We start from the raw sequence: 19,249 nt of genomic DNA, 5'->3' as shown, positions 1-19,249 counted from the left end.
AGTAATAATGCTTGAGCACTCTTGAGCCCCTTTCACACTAACATTCCGGCAAATACAGGGGTAAAGTGTTCCTGCAATTATTCCCAGGTCACTAGATTTTGCACTTTCACACTGCCAGTGATGACCCGGGATATGTGCGTGCTTTCACACACAACCCTTGAAGATCCCGTAATGACACGTGACATCAGCATGTGACGTGTAATGTATGAGTCGACAATGCTAGGCACGTTATACTTTCACTGAAGCAAGCAAACGATCTCTGCGTCAGCGCGGAAAGTGAGTAACTAACTGATCTCTGCTTCATTACAGTTTGAACATATGTTTTCGTCGGAACGTTGATCTTCCTTCAAAACAGCCGGTAAAAGACTCGCGCGATAACAAGCTTCATCACTTCGACACGGAATTAGATCTGGCTTTTGTTCACACAGCGCTCATCCCGGGTCGAACCCCGCAATATTACTAGGTCCCTGACCCCGGTTCAATTCGGTAATCAATCCCGGGACATGGTTGCTTTCACACAGAAGGCGACCCGGCAATGTTCCGGAAATATTGCGGGTCCGACGTGCAGTGTGAAAGGGGCTTTGGGGAAAAACAGAGAACTCAATCTCATATGAGAGGAGAACTCCGAATTCAGGAAAAGAGTTGCGCACTCATAGGTGACCCTTCTTAGTAAAGGGGAGGGCTACTAAACTACCACGAGAATTGCCCAAATAGCCCCTCATGTTGAGGGAAGCAATGCTTGAAGTGTATAAATAAAGACACACTGGCTGAGTGGAGCCCAAGAACCAAAGTCAAATCATCTCAAAGAAAGGGAACAAGGCGAAGCACATAACCCTTACTGTACAGGATTTCTGTACTGTACTGTACACAGAGATTAGTGTCTGTACTTAAAGCTTCCTAAGCATTGCAAAGGTGTTGAACCACACTGGAGAGGAAACCTCAAATTTTACAAACCTCTGGCGAGGGGAGCATCAACTGAGGCAGAATATACAAGAAGATTCCTGCAACTGCCACCTTCACTTCCCACTGGATGTGTCAGCAAGAAGTGATATCCAAGCGACCAGGAAGCCCCTCAGTGTTACAAAGCAATGAGACTGTACTTAACATTTTTTAAATGTTACTGTTCACTTATTGCTGAGAGGAATAAGACATAATTCACCTCAATAAGACAGATGAGAGGAATAAGACTTAGATCACCTGAAAAAGAAGAAGTGATCCAGCAGAGATCATAAACAAGTCTTTTATTATTATTATTATTATTAATCTATCTGTACTAGTTTTCATATAACTTGAACACATATTACAAGTTAGACTTTTCCAAAATATAAATCCTGACTAAATGTATAATTAAGTGAATCATGATAAAGTTTCATTTACTGTCATGATTCTGCCCTCGTGTCCTTGATTTTTCCCTAGTCTTGAGGCAGGATCATGACAGACCCGTGTTTTGTGTACAAGCACATGGCCTTGTCTTTGGGCCATGTGCTTGTGTTGTCTCGTTCCCTTGCCCCGCCCCCCTTGTTATCCTAGTCTTGTCGTGATTGTCCTATCTGTGCCACCTGTCGTGTCTTAATGAGTTCCCCTATTTAGATCTCCTAGTGTGCTCTGTCTTTTGTCGGTTCATTGTTCCACATTTGTGATTGTTCCTACATGTGATTGTTTACCAGATCGTGAGTGTCTCTATATGTTCCTGAATCCTTGAAGTCTTTGTATAACCATGAGTGTTTGTTTGTAGTTAGTGTTTAAGAGTTCGTTTATTATGTCGATCCTGTCCTGTTAAGTTGTTTAGTTTCTGCCCTAGCCGTTGTTTTCCCCCTCGTGGGTTTTGTTTTCCCCTTTTTGTTAATAAACCCTCTGTGTAACCGGATTTCTGTCTGCACTTGAGTTTCTCCTTGCCAAACCCTGACATTTACATCATATCAATGTTTCGCGATGCCAGGAAGGTTTTTATTTTTGTATGTTCTATAACATAGACCGCAATATGATATAAAAGTAATATGAGTTATAATTAGTGGTGGGCCATTTTTGGTGTTAACGTGCTGCGTTAACATGAGATTCTTATTGGGCGATAAAAAAATATCGCCGTTAATCTATTCTCAAAGTTGGGTTGGGAGCTGGGTAATACTAAGCAATAATACTAAGCATTAATACTAAGCAAGTTATGATGACTTTCACCTTGATATTTTATATAACCGACTGGCTGAGGCTAGCCTAAAAAGATGCTCAGGACAGTTTTCTCACGTGTTTTTAAGCCTTAGTTCGGTGCGGAGAGAGAGAGCCGCATATCACGGACAGTGACACTGAACCAAGCTCTGTTCTGCGAAGTTCTCCTCGAAGTCCCTCCTGCACCTGAATGAACAAATACAAACCGCAGTTTGAACAAACAAAAAGATGTGAAGAGCCCAATTCAGTACTCGCGGTGTTCTGGTGTTCAGGGCTCACAGAGAAAGACGTATCTTGAACATCGAATTTGCTTATTTTTGCTCTTGTGCCGACAAATACATACAAAATATGTAAAAATATCCACCTCTTAAATTATGCTCCAAAAACCTGTCAGTTATTTCTTAAGTGAAAGTAAACAGTTGAGGAAAAAAATGGGATGTGTATTATATTGGATGTGTTCATCGTCTCTTAAAGTGACCGCGCATAATTTAGCTACTGGCTGCTGTAATGTTAATCCAAGAAAATGGAAAAGAAATCACTCACTGCTCTTGACTGAATTACTTAGTTTTAACAGTCAAACCAAAAATTATTCAGACACCAGATATATATTTATATATATAGCAAAACTGTAAAAATGTGAGAAATATTAAAGGTGTCCAAATAAATGTAGGTTTGATTGTATATTTCATTTTTACATTGAAGACTATCCAGTGCTATTTTACATTTAATTATTTGGTTTCTGTACCTTGACACCTACAAACTTTAAAAAAACTTAAACATTGTGTAAATAGTACAAATAAATAAAAATAAACGATCATACAAATTAAACAATTTAAAACAGGGCCCACTGGTACAACCTTCACCGTGTCCCCACTGACCCCAGCAGCTCACGCCTGTTTCACACATTCTCCGTCTGCAGTGCGTATGCAGTCCGTGTGCGTTATGTATGTTGTGCAGCACGGACTCGATGTGCTTTCACACAGGACGCGTTTGCAGTCCGCTGCTTGGTACGTAAACAATCGCTGCACTGCTGCAGACGCAACGCTCGTGGAATGCAACTGGAATCTGTTAAAATATATGCAATGCATACGCACTGCAGACAGAGTATGTGTAAAACATGCGTATGGTTGTTTGCACTTTGTGCAATGTGGAATTAGTTTACAGCTTTTTCAAGCACTTTGTGATGCATTTTGGAAAAAGGAGATGAGACCCTTTTCTAATGCACCACCTAGCTTGATAAACCCCTTCTCAAAGACTTACTGTTTGTCAATTTTATTTGGGTAACACACATATTCTGAATGCTGTCGGCAGAATTCGAATGAGCCATTTTAATCTTGATTAAAAAAAATAATCTATGCCCACCTCTAGTTATAATATTGCTAACTTAATGTCAGTAAGAATGATTAAAATCATTAAAAAAACTTTACTGTGAACTTTGCTATTCTCTGTTCATGAATATATCCATATATGTTTATAACTATAGATAGTATAGACCCGCATACAAAGCATGCTTGTGTTTTTAAGAATGGAACTAAGCTTCTGTTCATGAATATCTACTCGGGTGTAAATATTTTGAATGTGTTATACCCCATCACTGGTGTTTGAAATCATCTGAGGTAAATACCATAGATAATAAATTTGCTATGTGGTAATTGCGTAATTTTTTTCCTATTATTAGTGACGAACGCAATAATGTTAATAATGCAGTTTATTTGTGTAAACAGTATGCTTACTTTTGTATTTTAGATAAAGGATAATCTTTTACAAAGCGAGCCAGTGCAAATTCTTCAAAATATCTGCTCCGATAATAGAACATACAGAATTAATTCAACAGCTATAAAGTTAGATAATATGAAATACATTTGGATATTTCTATATGGGGGGGGGGGGGTAATAGACCTGGTCATGTGGAGACTGACAACTACAGCAACAAAGTTATCTAACTGTTTAATTCAAGTTTAATTTTCACTCATACTGTGTGTTTCAGTCATTAAAAACCAACCTAAAGCACAGCTTCTCTCCCAGAAGAAAGAAGAACTGTAAATGAGATATCTTTAACAACTCAAATGTTTCTTCTAGTCATAAATGAGTTTACATGAACACCAAATGTAAACTTTTGTTTTAGTCTGCTGCTTCTCACATTTTCCTGCTGAGACAAAAACTCTAATACTCTCATAGTCTCCTCTAAAGTTTAGAAGAAATCTCAACATCTTTACAAAGTGTTCACCAATTCAAAAGCCTCAATATGAATGAAAATGTCTAATTTCTTATATAGGATATGTATTAGCTATCAAATTAATAAATAAATAAAAATCGAATTACCTTTCAGCAAAGAAAGCTCCAGTGTCACTGTTTCTGCAATAAATGATTTGTCCTGTGCACATAAACTGAACAGCTCTATTCTCTTGATGTATGTAAGAACTTGTGTCTACTTGTATTTCTTCTAATGGACTTTAGGAAAACATCTGAAATGCTTTTGATACTAAAACGGGAGACAAAACTAAGACTTCTTAGCTCAAGAAAAGGAACCACTGAGCAATTAATTTAAGTTCATATGAATGGAGTGAAAGGTAAAAGCAGGGTTTCTCAACTCTGGTCCATGAGATTCACTTTCCTGCTAAGTTTAGGTTTGGAGCTAAACTCTCGAGTCAATGTGCTGAAACAGGATCTGGAAATCACAACTGTCAAACCTGTGAAACTGTTGTTAAAAACAAATCAGATCAGTCCATAAATTATTATTATTATGCAGATGTTATATTTAATAAATTATCAATTAATAGTCCCTCCTTGTGACTCTAGATACAGATGGAGGAGTTTGAGATTTGAGTTTGAGTTCCTGGAAGAGGAGCAGACAGGAGTCTAAACACTATCCCTAGTGCTGACAACAAAAAAGCTCTTATTTGTCTTATGAAATAAATAACATGAGCATATCATGATAGCAAGTTCCTTTCCTGAACTTCCCCTTCATTTACAGTGATATCATTGATTTTAAATGATTGCACAGATACTATTTAAACTGAACTAAGTTTAATGATGACATCACTGAATTCATTAATGAACTGCCTTTAACTGTCATTTTGCATTATTGACACACTGTTTTCCTAATTAATGTTGTTCAGTTGCTTTGACACAGTCAGTTTTGTATAAAGCGCTATATACAGTAAATGGTGACTTGTCTTGACTGTAATGAGTCTAATTTTCATTGTTTGATTTCACTTAAAAACAACAACTGCTTTGAGACCGAGCTGAAGTTGTGATGATGCTCTGCACCACTAGATGGAGAAGAAGACGAGACAAAATCAAGAGTCACCTTGACCAGCTGAGTAAATGAAAGTAAAAGAAAGGAGAAGATTCTGAGGTTTCTATCTATACCTGGACTCTTATGTGGCAGCATATTGTGGTAAGTTCTGAACATATTCTTATGTAATCATGTATATAATTATCCAAAAAATATTTAACTGAATATAACTTTAAGTCTGAAGTTATTTCACTGTCAGAACAATTTTACTAATTATACTATACAGTAAAAGTCTTGAAACAATATCAGTGAAGAATTTTTCACTTCATCAATATTAATATCTGAATCAACACTGAGAAATGATTATGAACCTTTGTATAATAAAACATGGAAAACAATTTAATATGTTTGAAATGTACTGAAAAAATATTACTTACAGCTAAGCATTATACAATGCCAATATGCCACATATATCTACTAAATTATTAAAAATCTATTTGTACTAATATGAATAGATATTCTCGGTGGATTCACACTGCAAATGCTGTATGGTAAAGTTCCTCACACATGCTGATCTTGAGTTAGTTTTGAGTTTAAGTTCACCAGTAGTTAGGGGGTTTTAGTAAGCTTTGTCTCTGTGCAGTCTCAGAACGCACTGAATTGATTTGAGTAAAAGCTCAAAACATTCTCTCACTGTGCAGTACAAAATCAATATACACCAGACTTCACTTCAAGGTTGAACATGCAAATCTGTATATAATTATTTGTATATGTCTATTTAACTTTTTGTTTTTAACTATCTTTTCCATTGTTGTGTTTCCACAAAGGTCTGAGGTCATACTTTTTGAGACACGGGAGCAGGAAGGCATTGCTTCAAACATGAGCTTCCATGAGGAAAAAGACAATGAAGACACTATGTCTGAAATGAGATCTCCTTCTCCCAGATCAAGCTGTGCATCTTTGTCTGATAATTCAATACACATTCTGCCCCCTGACATCAGTGATGAAACAGAGACCTCCAGTGACTCCAGGTATGACTTTAGCAGTTTTGTAACATTTTATCAGAGTGACTTATATCTCTGTAGTTAAAAAAGTAGAGCACAACTCACACTCACTAAACTATGTGGGTTTGATTTTTATAGGCTTTTTCACACAACATTAACAGATGTTGACCAGCACTGACGCTATTTGTTGGATTTTGTCAGATCAGTGCGTTACCAATGCCGGCGTCTGTCGTGTTCAGTCTGTGTTTATTGGGTTATGGAATTTCTGAGAAGTGATAAACTGTAATCTGTTGATTGATAGTTATTTGTATTTCTATCTGTATTGAGACAAAACCAAATGTGGGCAGGGCTTGAACCAGAAGTTTGTCTATACTAAATAAAAAGGCCATTTTAAATAAAATTTTGTTGCCAATGTAGTTTGCATATAGCAAATTTACCTTGTGTAATTCACAAAATTGCTTATTCTTGTTTTCTACAAAATGTATTTAAATACCTTTAATAACTAATTACATCAATAATTAAAATAGCTTTTGATAACTGCCTGAATGTATAATAAAATGGAAAAGAAAATATTTGTCTGTTTGACATATGAAATAGTAGAAATGTGTATTATACAGTATCTTAATATACAATAATACTGTGCATGTATATGTGTGTGTATAATATACAAACTTGTTTATCTTTTGTCAGAAACAACAGGAAGAAAAGATCAAAATCTCCAGAACCCAGCGGTGTCTCTGTGAATAGTACAAGATCCATGAATTTTCACATTTCATTCAGTGATGGAACAGTAAACTCTTCTCCACAGTTAGTATAAATATTTAGTTGCTGATTTACTGTAATTTACCTTGATTAAATAATGTGAAAAGATACCTAATGAACACTAAATGTTCTCCAAAATATACAACATACAGTATACAATACATACTGTTATGTTTCTTAAAATGTTGAACAATCATTGTAATTACTGTTGTTGCCATTTTCGCTATTCTTTATTAAATTCCAGCATTGTGGAGATAGATGATACAATTGCATCCCATGATCAGACCCACATCAAGCAGAAAAGAACTGAAGCAGTCAAAGACCAGCACAAAACCAGCATAAAAAAACAAGTTTGGCTGCTTATTTGAGGGAAACAAACTACAAGGAAATGAAACCCTCTTGAACAGGATCTACACACAGCTCTACATCATAGAAGGAGAGAGAGAAGGAGTGAATGAAGAACATGAGGTTTTACAGATGGAGAAATCATCCAGAACACAACACTCACAACACAATCCAATAAACTGTAATGACATATTTACCACCTTATCTAAACCAGGATATGATGAGAAAGACAAAATCAAGACTGTCCTTACTAAAGGCATCGCTGGAATTGGTAAAACTGTCTCTGTGCAGAAGTTCATTCTAGACTGGGCAGAGGGAGAAGCCAATCAGGATGTAGATTTCATGTTTGTGTTTCCATTTTGAGAGCTGAACTTGATTCAAGATCGTCAGTACAGTCTTCACAGACTTCTGCTGGACTTCCATCCTGAGCTTCAAGTTCAGGACTTTAAGGTTTATGAGGAGTGTAAAGTTGTGTTTATTCTAGATGGTCTGGATGAAAGCAGAATGTCACTGTTTTCAGATGATGAGAAAGTTTGTGATGTGAATGAGTCTTCATCAGTGGCTGTGTTGATGTCAAACCTCATCAGAGGAAATCTGCTTCCCTCTGCTCTCATCTGGATCACCTCCAGACCAGCAGCTTCCAATCAGATCCCCTCCAAATACATCAACCGTGTGACATAAATTCAAGGTTTCAATGACCCTCAGAAAGAGGAATATTTTAGGAAAAGAATCAGTGATAAGCATCAAGCCAGCAGAATCATCTCACACATCAGAAGAGCAAGAAGCCTCCACATCATGTGCCACATCCCCGTCTTCTGCTGGATCTCATCCACTGTGATTGAGAAGCTCCTGGAAGAAGATATGAGTGCAGAAATCCCTCAAACTTTTACTGAAATGTACATCCACTTTCTGCTGATTCAGATGAGCAAGTATGAAGAGAGAGATCCACAGAAACTCCTAAAGACCAAAAGAGAAGTGATTGTGAAACTTGCTGAGGTGGCTTTCAAGCAGCTGATGAAGGGCAATGTGATGTTCTATGAGGAGGACCTGAGAGAGAGCGACTTAGACATCACTGATGCGTATTCTGGGATTTGTACTGAGATCTTTAAGGAAGAATCTGTGATTCATCAGAGAAAAGATTACTGCTTCATTCATCTGAGCGTTCAGGAGTTTCTCGCTGCTTTCTATGTGTTTTACTCTTATTTAAACAGCACCATGGAAGCCCTTAAGACCTTTGATTCAATGCACAATTTGCATAAAGGTGCAGTAGATAAAGCCTTAGAAAGTAAAAATGGGCATCTGGATCTATTCCTGCGGTTCCTGCTGGGCATCTCTCTGGAGTCCAATCAGAGACTCTTACAGGATCTACTGACAAACACAGAGGACAGCTCAGAGAGCATCAGGAGAACCACACAGTACATTAAAGAGAAGATTGAAGATGAACATGGACTCTTAACTGAAAGATCCATCAATCTGTTCCTCTGTCTGCTGGAAGTCAAAGATCAGACTCTGTCCAGAGAAATTCAGGAGTTTGTGACATCAGAGAAACACAAAGAAAAAAAACTCTCTCCATCTCACTGTTCAGCAATCGCCTACATGCTTCAGATATCAGAGGAGGTGCTAGATGAGCTGGATCTCAAGAAATACAACACATCAGATGAGGGCAGAAGAAGACTGATACCAGCTGTGATCAACTACAGAAAAGCTCTGTGAGTGTTTAATCATGTGTCACAATGAAGAGTCTCTTGGAATTGGAATTGCACTTTCTGTTTTGCTCATTTTTATAATGTTCTGATCTGTTTTACAAGAATTAAACAGATGTAATTGGAATGATAATTTAAGAATAAGAGTAATTATGGAATTAGTTTGTGTTCTGTTCTGTTTCAGTCTTGCTGGCTGTAATCTCACTGGTCAATCCTATGAAATTGTGTCATCAGCTTTACAATCCTCAAACCCTGTCCTGAGAGAGCTGGACCTGAGTAACAATGACCTGCAGGATTCAGGAGTGAAGCTACTCTCTAATGGACTGAAGAGTCCAAAATGTCAGTTGAAGATATTAAGGTATTTTGGAACATTATACATTTATAATTTCCTCAGGTTTCTCTATGTTGTCAAGGCAGCAGATCTGTTCTTTCTATCAGTTGTCACCAACTACTCTTCTCCTCTTTATTTATTTTTATTAGGAGTGCAAAAACATACAACATAGGGTGAACACAAAACACAACAAAACACAAAAACATCAATAAAACAACAATGATTGTAACAGCAATGAAAAATAAGCAGGAATGACAAATGAGTAATAGTAGTAATAGTAAAGAGTATTTAAATAGTAATAACATGTATAATAATAATAATTATTATTATTATAATTATTATTATTATTATTATTATTATTATTATTATTATTATTGTTATTATATTATGTGATGGTGGCAACAGTAATATTAATAACAATAGTGATACTAAAGATGGTGATGATAATATTTTGTGTTGACGGAAATAGTAATTCCAATACTAATAATAATAATATTTTTTTATTAATTATAATAGTAACAACAGTAATATTAAATATGGTGATGATGTTAATATTTTTTATTGACAGCAGTAGTAATATCAATAATAATATAATAACATTAATAGCAACACCAAGAATAATAATAATAATATTAATAATAACTTGGTAGTAATAACAATAGTAATGCTAAAGATGGCGATTATGATAATATTTTGTGATGACGGCAACAGTAATATCAATAATGACAGTAATTATAATTATAATAATTATAAAATTACAATAGTAAAAGTAGTAATGAAATAATGACAGATATCTAACACTTACCACTCCTCTCCTTGCTTCTGTGTCAGTTTTCTTCTCCTTCTCATTCACAGTACAGTTACTATTGTATGGATGCCTAAGCTAAGGTGGTGCATTAAAAGATGGGTTTGGTGCATTAAAATAAATATCTTTCCCTCTTTCTGCTGAGTTAAATCTATTAAATCAAGCTGACACTGGAGGTGAGGCCAGTATGAGGGGTTTACCTGAAAACTTGATGTCTGACTCAACACCTCAGAAAGCCCAACTTTCTGCAATGTCTGCAGATTAAACCTATATAATAATAAGTGAACAAACAATTTTCCTTAGCATGACCAAAGTTCAGCACTCAGCGTTGTGTTTTTAATGTGCTGTCAAGTTAAAAATAGTTATTTTAAAAGAGCCTGTTGCAAGATGTTTTGTTGCATTTTACTCCTGTCTTAAACTCACTTCATAGTGAATGTCCTGTATCTATCTGTGTGATAAATGATCATGACCGATTATCATTTCATGATCTCTGGTGTCACTTTCAGTGTATTAATGCATAAACAGTACCTTGATGTAATCTTAATGATGGATTTGTTGTCTGTCACAACAATGTGAACAAAAACATTACTGCTAATTCACACTCCTCTAAAAGAGTAGGAGTGTATCTGGACTGGCCGGCCGGCACTCTGTCCTTCTACAGCATCTCAGAAACACACACACTCACACACTTACACACATTCAACAACACATTCACTGAACCCCTCTACGCTGGATTTAAGGTTTTTGATTCCTCACTGTCACTGTGTAAGATTACACAACAGACAAACTACTGACTTCTACTTATTTCCTAATCATGGTTACATATCCGTTTATGAAAATATTTGTTGTATGAGGTATATAATTTATTAATTTAACTGAAAAAGTAAATGCATGTTGAAAAATGTTGTTAAACACGTGTAAAATTATTATGTACTGTGTATTCAGTCCCACTTTATATTAGATGACTTTAACTACTACAGATGAAAAAAACCTTACTGTGTTGATGTTGTATTGCAAAACACAGTTTCTGCTATTGATGTGGGATACGGGTGAGGTTAAGGACAGGTTTTGTGGTATGGTTAAAAGTTTAAAATTAGGCAACATTGTAAATCTGCATTAAACTGCACTTAATTAAATTATTATTCTTTGATGAACATGTAGTGCCCACTTCTGGAAAGAGAGAGAACAATCTTTTTATTTATTTATTTATTTATTTATTTATTTATTTATTATTTATTTATTTATTTATTTAATGCCCACCATTCGGAATGAAATTTAAATGTTGAATTTGAATTTAATTTTTGGGCAGGAAACCTTTATAATTATATTATATAATTATGTAATTATAATAAAATAAATGCAGATATTGTGCATGCTCAGCGTATTTTAAATATGTTATTTATAAAAAGTCTCACAAAACATTAGATGTTTACTTTCTACTTTAAAATATAAGTGTAAACATCTGTAGATCTTTCTTTGTGAATATTCATGTAGTCTCTGACTTTTCTCATTGATTCTCTATTTAAAGGTTTATAAGCAATTAATTCATATTCCTAATGTATTTCATGATTCTGCAAAAATGTACTATTATATTGAGTCTGGAGGGTATTGTACTTGTGGTTTTTTCACTAATATCTCATGACTCAAGTCACTTTTCTTAATACTCTGTAAAATGTTGATTTTCAGAAGCTGCTCTGTACCTTACCCATGATACTCTACAAAAATATCTTTATGTTTATCCACAGAAATTTACAAAAATGTATATATTTTGTTTATAAAGATGAAATTATTAAAACAATACCAATTAAAAAGTTTAGAAATAAAATCAAATCTAGAACCAGCCGTTCTGACAGTCCAGACAGCAGAAGTGTCTGTGATTATAAGTGATTAATTACAAAATTTTCATTTTGGGATGGAGTATCCCTTTAAGAAAAGCAACCACTGCAATTAATTTAATTTCAAATGAATGGAGTGAAAGGTAAAAGCAGGGTTTCTCAACTCTGGTCCTTGAGATTCACTTTCCTGCTGAGTTTAGTTTTGGAGCTAAACTCTCGAGTCAATGTGCTGAAACAGGATCTGGAAAACACAACTGTCAAACCTGTGAAACTGCTGATCAGTCCATACATTGTTATTATTATTATGTACATTATATTTAATAAATGATCAGTTAATGACCCCTCCTCCTGACTCTAGATACAGACGGAGTTTGATACATTTATTTACATTTATACATTTATTCAGACAAAAGACTGAGAATGTGTTCATCTAGAGGTGAATGTGCAGCATGACAGAGACATTTCATTGTGAAGCGCTTCAGTACAATTTGGAGAATCTTAACTCCCTGATAAGTGTCCAAGAGTGTGTCTATGTTCCCTTTGAAAAAATAATTACTTTTTATTTACATTTTATTTACAATCAAATGAAAATATATTGTAGTTGAAACGTTATATTAAAGGCAATTGGTTGATCTTTAGGATGTTTCTGACAAACTTACATAGTACTTAAGTACATCTGTAGTTTCAGAATTTCAGGCCTAGGGGGTTACCGTCCACTCCCTACACTTTGTGACACCAAAATGCACATAACTTGCTAAAGATCCTCTTAATTGTTTATGTTTTTCTTCTTACTTCTGTATAATATATTATAAAATATTTCTAAATAAAATAATTATTTACACTAAGTGTAAATACCCACCGTGTTGGCAGAGGCTATGTACTGTACACTAACTAACTAAAAACACACTTGTTCTTCAACAGCAAATGTGGTGTAGGAGATAAGATGCTCAACTATAGCTTTTGACCCAAGTTAAATCCACCTTTTTGCAAAACAGATTTTCTCCTTTTCCCATCAAATATCAGATTGAAAGGCATTCCCTTTCAGTACAAATAAAGTAAATACTCCGAAAGTGGAAATAAAGCACCTCACGGGTATTTAAAAATAAAGTGTTTATCTGGTGTTATTAAGTGTAGAGATCCCCATAGGAAAAATGTATTGCTCAGTGGTTGCTTTTCCTAAGAACACGAGACTCAGATGAGATCCTCAAATATCTCTCATTTTCAGATGTTTCTCCTAAAATTCCTTAATTGAGACATGAGAAATATTTAAGAAAAAAAAATGTCAAAACTGAGAATGTGGTGGAGGAAATAGAATATCTCTTTGTTGTATTTTATAAATAAAAGTAGACGCAACTGAGACATGAGAACGTTCTGAGAGAAAGGAATCCAAAAAGACAATGTGAGAGAAACGTGTGAGAAACAAGTGAGACCTCTCTAATCTCTTGCTAGACTCCATTGTAACACTAATGAGCTGATGGTTTTTCAGCCATCTGTTCCATATTAATGAATCCTGACTCTAACACATTCTGCACTCAAAGACCAGAACGTGAGTAAACAAGGACCTTCGTTGTTTACATAATTCACCATTTTGGGCGCCCTGAAGTCAGTAACATCCTGCCGTGGGTGACAGTTATTGCATCTTTTGAGACTGTCCAGGGATACCCGTCCGAGCCTCAAAGGAGAAACGAAACCCATTTCACACACAAACACACACATAAGCACACACACACAAACACACACATAAGCACACACACACATAAGCACACACACACAAACAAACTTTTCTTTATGCTCTTTATGTAAGCCCTTAATAATATGTATCTGGAATAGGTTTGTGTTGCATAAAATGGTTAATCCTTGTTATGCAAGGATTATAATTTTACTATCTTATAAATTGGAAATGTTTCTCCTCATTTTAACTTTCTCAAATAGAGTCATGTTTCTGTAACCCCACTCCTGACCAGGTCGTAAAACTTTATGACCCCACTGGGAAACAGGACAGGAAATCTAGCTCTTGCAAAAGAGTGGTAAAATGTAATCAAATGTAGTCTATATGTATATAGTATTGTTTTTCGGTGGATTAGATGTTTCTCATATAAACTGGGACTATCTGCAGTTTTATCATGTGTTAATCAAATCTTTAAATGTGTGTAATTCTGCATTTGAATGTAACTTCATGTTTTGATCATTTATATATATTATTTTTGGTATCTGTTTAATCGTCATGCTTTGACAGACCCATTTATCTAAAGCAAAGTAATGAAAAATGTATTAATCTGGAATTACGAACTTGCTAGAATATCACTGCTGAAATCTGATAAGCCCCAAAGTTAGTAGGGTGGGTGTTTCCACAGAGACAAAGGAACTTTTTCCCGCTTCAGATCGCGGACGTTCATTGGTTGTTCACTCGAACAGAGGCGTGAACCATCTCAAGCCATAACAGCCGAACGAACAAGGTCCGCTCTCTCTTCTTCTTACTCTTATGCTGCTAACCTGCTTCGACCCTGGTTGCTCCCACTCATCCCTCTGCGCTGCCTTGGGCCGCGCCCTATCGCCGTGCCCCTCAGCACAGGGGCTGAGAGGACAGCCATTCTCATGGCTCCTTCGGAAGCTTTTGTTTCCGTTGTTTTCTTTTCTTTTCTTTACTAAGTTTATTCAACTATTCGCCTCTCCACACAAGGAAGACGAATTCTGGAACATTGTTTGTTGAACCTTTCAAATACCGCGCGATTCCGCAGCAGCCACGGGCCGGAAGACAAAGAGACCATGCTCAAGCAAGCTCCAGCGCAGCTCACACGCGCGTCACACGGTCTCCAGCTCATGCACACTGGGCCATGCAAGTATCATTTTCTATGGAGATTTAAATGCTGCTTAAAGTGTTTCTATGATCTGAGTTGTTGTTGGCTTCCAAAAGTTTACTGTCTGTGATTTTCATACCTGAGCTCATTCTGTGATCTCTCTCTCTCTCTCTCTCTCTCTCTCTCTCTCTCCCTTATTTGGATTCCGTTATGTCTTTTACAAAGTTTACTGTCTGTATTGTCGTACGTGTATTTACTCTGTGTGATTTGTAGATTGATGTATTATTAGTTCAATTATTAAAAACCAATATATTCATGATTGCCTCCGAACCGCTCACATTACGAGTCACTGAAGTGTCTGATCTTTAGCTACAAGCTTTATTTTGAGAAACTAAATGTATCATAATGATAGGATAATGTTTTTCTTTTTATTTGAAATATTTATTTTTATAATATTTTTCCTTGAATTAATAAGAAGTGATAACTTTATTGAAAATTGATAAGTTAATCTTACGGCCGTTTGCTGGACAAACCACTGTTTGATTTGCAGTAATTTACAGTAAGAGATATCACTATAACTGATATGAAGAATGGAATATTGACATATTAATGAGTAAATTACAGTGCCTTGTAATGAGTTATTGGTATAGGCAATTGAGCTATTTTTCATAATCAATAAAATTTAGTGTAACTGTCATATGAGATATATATTTATCATATTCCTGATTAATTATTCAAATTCCCTATATATCATTTGAGTTAATTATTATGTACAACCCAGTGCGGCTACACCATTATAAAACGTTTTACTACTCAGAGGTTTGTTTTTCTGTTGCAATAGGGTTTTTCACCTTTAATGGTCAGAACAATGGGAGTGGAGACAGGAAACATTACGACAGGTGAGAACTGAACAGGAGCAGGGATGTAACTTTAGTTGGGACTTGAACCGAAGGCCTAGGCTACATACCCAAGTTACCTGTTAGGGCCTCGGCCTGGGGTAGAGCTCAAGGCTTAGAATCAGGAAAGATTCCTTTAAAGGGATACGGCAAAGAGCCTAGCATTTTATACTAAGTCTTGCCTGTCACACAGGGTCTACTGCTAGCTCTTGCATAAGCTTTCTGAAGGAGCTGTCATCTCTCAACAGATCTCTCGTAGCAACTCCCTGTTTAGAAAGGTTTTCGAGGATACATAGGTGGTGCCCAAGTAGAAGGGGCTTTTACCAACTGAAGAAAGGGCATGAAGCATCCGCGCGAAGCCCTCACCATATAGGATTTTAGAAAGAACGCAGAGCAAAGTGTGGATTTCAGAAACTGCACAAAGACTTCATGTGCACAATTACCATAGCATGGATTTTAAATACTGTACTAATGAGGGGCTCTCGTGGCACTCTGATAGAGCAGCTCATAGATGAAATGGTGCATCTCAAAACAATATGTTTGAGAGGCTTCAACACGATCAATAGTAATAATACTGGAGCACTCTTGGGGAAAAACAGAGAACTCAGTCTCATATGAGAGGAGAACTCCGACTTCAGGAAGAGAGTAGCGCACTCATAGGTGACCCTTCTTAGTAAAGGGGAGCACTGCTAAACTACCACGAGAATTGCCCAAATAGCCCCTCATGTTGAGGGAAGCGATGCTTGATAAATAAAGACAGACTGGCTGAGCGGAGCCCAGGAACCAAAGTCTAATCATCTCAAAGAAAGGGAACAAGGCGGAGCACGTAACCCTTACTGTACAGGATTTAAGAAAGTGTGCAGAGTCTTGAGTGCACACTTACCACTTACTTGGATTTTAGAAAGTGTGCAAAGTGTTAAATGCGCACACTCACCACCATATGGTTTTCAGAAAGTACACAGAGATTAGTGTCTGTACTTAAAGTTTCCTAAGCATTGCAAAGGTGTTGAACCACACTGGAGAGGCAAGCTCAAATTTGACAAACCTCTGGCGAGGGGAGCATCACCTGAGGCAGAATATACAAGAAGATTCCTGCAACTGCCACCTTCACTTCCCCCTGGACGCGTCAGGAAGAAGGGATATCCAAGCGACCAGGAAGCCCCTCAGTGTTACAAAGCAATGAGACTGTACTTCACATTTTTTAAATGTTACTGTTCGCTTATTGCTGAGAGGAATGAGACATAATTCACCTCAATAAGACAGATGAGAGGAATAAGACTTAGATCACCTGAAAAAAGAAGAAGTGATCCAGCAGAGATCATAAACAATTCTTTTATTATTATTATTATTATTATTATTAATCTATTTGTACTAGTTGTCATATAACTTGAACACATTTTACAAGTTAGACTTTTCCAAACTATAATGCCTGACTAAATGTATAATTAAGTGAATCATTATAAAGTTTCATTTACATCATATCAATGTTTCACGATGCCAGGAAGGTTTTTTTATGTTCTATAATATAGACAGCAATACAATATAAAAGTAATGTGAGTTATAATGTTGGAGTTATAATAGGAGTTATAAATATTTTGAATGTGTTATACCCCATCCCTGGTGTTTGCAATCATCTGAGGTAAAAATCTTTAAATATCACTGATAATAAATTTGCTATGTGGTAATTGTGTTATTTTTTCCTATTATTAGTGACGAACGCAATAATGTTTATAATGCAGTTTATTTGTGTAAACAGTATGCTTACTTTTTTATTTTAGATAAAGGATAACCTTTTGCAAAGCAAAATAAACAGATAAACAGCCCACTTAGGAACCTGGAACACAGCTTAGACCAAAGGAGGCACACACAAACACACACACACACACACACACACACACACACACACACAGACACCTGACTGAAAGGCTCATTATGCAGCTCATTATGTGGGCTTTTGTCTTCTCGGGTGTAAATCACACTACTATTCATGCTCAATCACACCTAATGACATATGCACTTTATAAACCAAAAGTATCTTAGAAAATTCAAATCAATCTACTGTTTTCTGTGAGTGAGAAAACAAGATGATTTTCTCATAATTTAGAAAGAAAATTTCTAGGCTACAAGATCCAGTTCTCAGAAATCCTGTGAACAAATGTTCTGTATGTGTTTTATGTTATTATTCAAGTGATTTAAACTTTTTAGTTTTTCACTAACCACGCATAAACATTGTTTTCTCAAAAACACAATCATGTACATATGCTGTGTTTAATGTAAATCTGCAGGGTGTTTCCTATAATTTTATACTGAGTAACTTTTCTTTTCTACAGAGTGCAGTCTGACACAATACAGATCACGTACATTCAGTCTGCTCATTAATTAATGAACTGTCATTTGGATTCAGTTTAGTTAATTTTGATGAGCAATATATATATATGTGATTTTCAAATATATTGTTCGTTTGTAAAGAATCAAAGTATATGAACAAATACATTAAGGATATTTTACAATAGATGAGGTAATAACATTATTTCAACACACAAAAGTTGACTGTATCAGACTGGAAGATTTATGGTGGATTGGATTAGAGTCTGAGCACTCTTCTACGATGAACATGTAGCGCCCCTTTCTGGAAAGAGAGAGAGAACATTCTATTTAATTTAGTTTTGTTTAATTAAGTTTTATGTCCACCATTCAGAATTAAACTGAATTGTTTTGTACATTTTAATTTAATTTAAGAAAAGGAAACAATCTGGATTCAGAATTCAGAATAAAATAATATTTATTTGTTTGTTTTTTAAAATTATAATAAATAAAAAAATGCAGATATTGCACATGCTCAGCAGGGTTGCTCTTCCTGTCTGTATATGCCAAAGAAATTCCATGCTTTAAATATAATATTTATAAAAACCTTTATAAAACAAAACATTAGATGTAAGCTTTCTGCTTCAAATGATAAGTGCAAAAATCTGTAGATGTTTCTTTGTAGTGATTCATATAGAATCTCACTTTTCTCATTGATCCTCTGTTTAAAGGACTATAAACTATAAACTAATTTGTACCATTATAAAAAACGTACCATTGCTGTAATTGTGGTTTCCTCACTCTCATGACTCGTCACTTTTCTTAAAATGTTGTTTACCAGAATCTGCTCTGTACCTTACCCATGATACTCTAAAAATAATAATATGTAAAAAATTATATATTATGTTTATGAAGATGAAATGATCAAAAATAATACCAATTAAAATGTTATCAAAAACAAAAACCAAATCCATGATCTCAAATCCAGAACCTGCCGTTCTGACAGTCCAGACAGAAGAAGTGACTGAATGCATTCTGTTCTGTTTGATAGACACAGATCATATA

At 35.6% G+C, this 19,249-nt stretch overlaps 1 protein-coding gene across 1 annotated transcript; it reads left to right on the top strand.

Moving 5' to 3' along the window:
* The first annotated feature begins 6,233 nt into the window (after nt 1-6,233).
* On the top strand, nt 6,234-11,887 carry LOC113066407 (uncharacterized). The gene is made up of 8 exons (XM_026238306.1): nt 6,234-6,432; nt 7,096-7,212; nt 7,412-7,503; nt 7,727-7,783; nt 7,877-7,975; nt 9,098-9,221; nt 9,400-9,554; nt 11,880-11,887. Exons 1-8 carry the CDS (start codon nt 6,281-6,283, stop codon nt 11,885-11,887), a joined length of 804 nt encoding a protein of 267 aa, XP_026094091.1. The 5' UTR covers nt 6,234-6,280.
* Nucleotides 11,888-19,249: the final 7,362 nt, after the last annotated feature.

Source organism: Carassius auratus, chromosome 50 (genome assembly GCF_003368295.1).
Source record: "Carassius auratus strain Wakin chromosome 50, ASM336829v1, whole genome shotgun sequence".
NCBI lineage: Eukaryota > Metazoa > Chordata > Actinopteri > Cypriniformes > Cyprinidae > Carassius > Carassius auratus.
The sequence above is the reverse complement of the archived record's forward strand: the minus strand, read 5'-3'. Positions and strand labels throughout refer to the sequence as shown.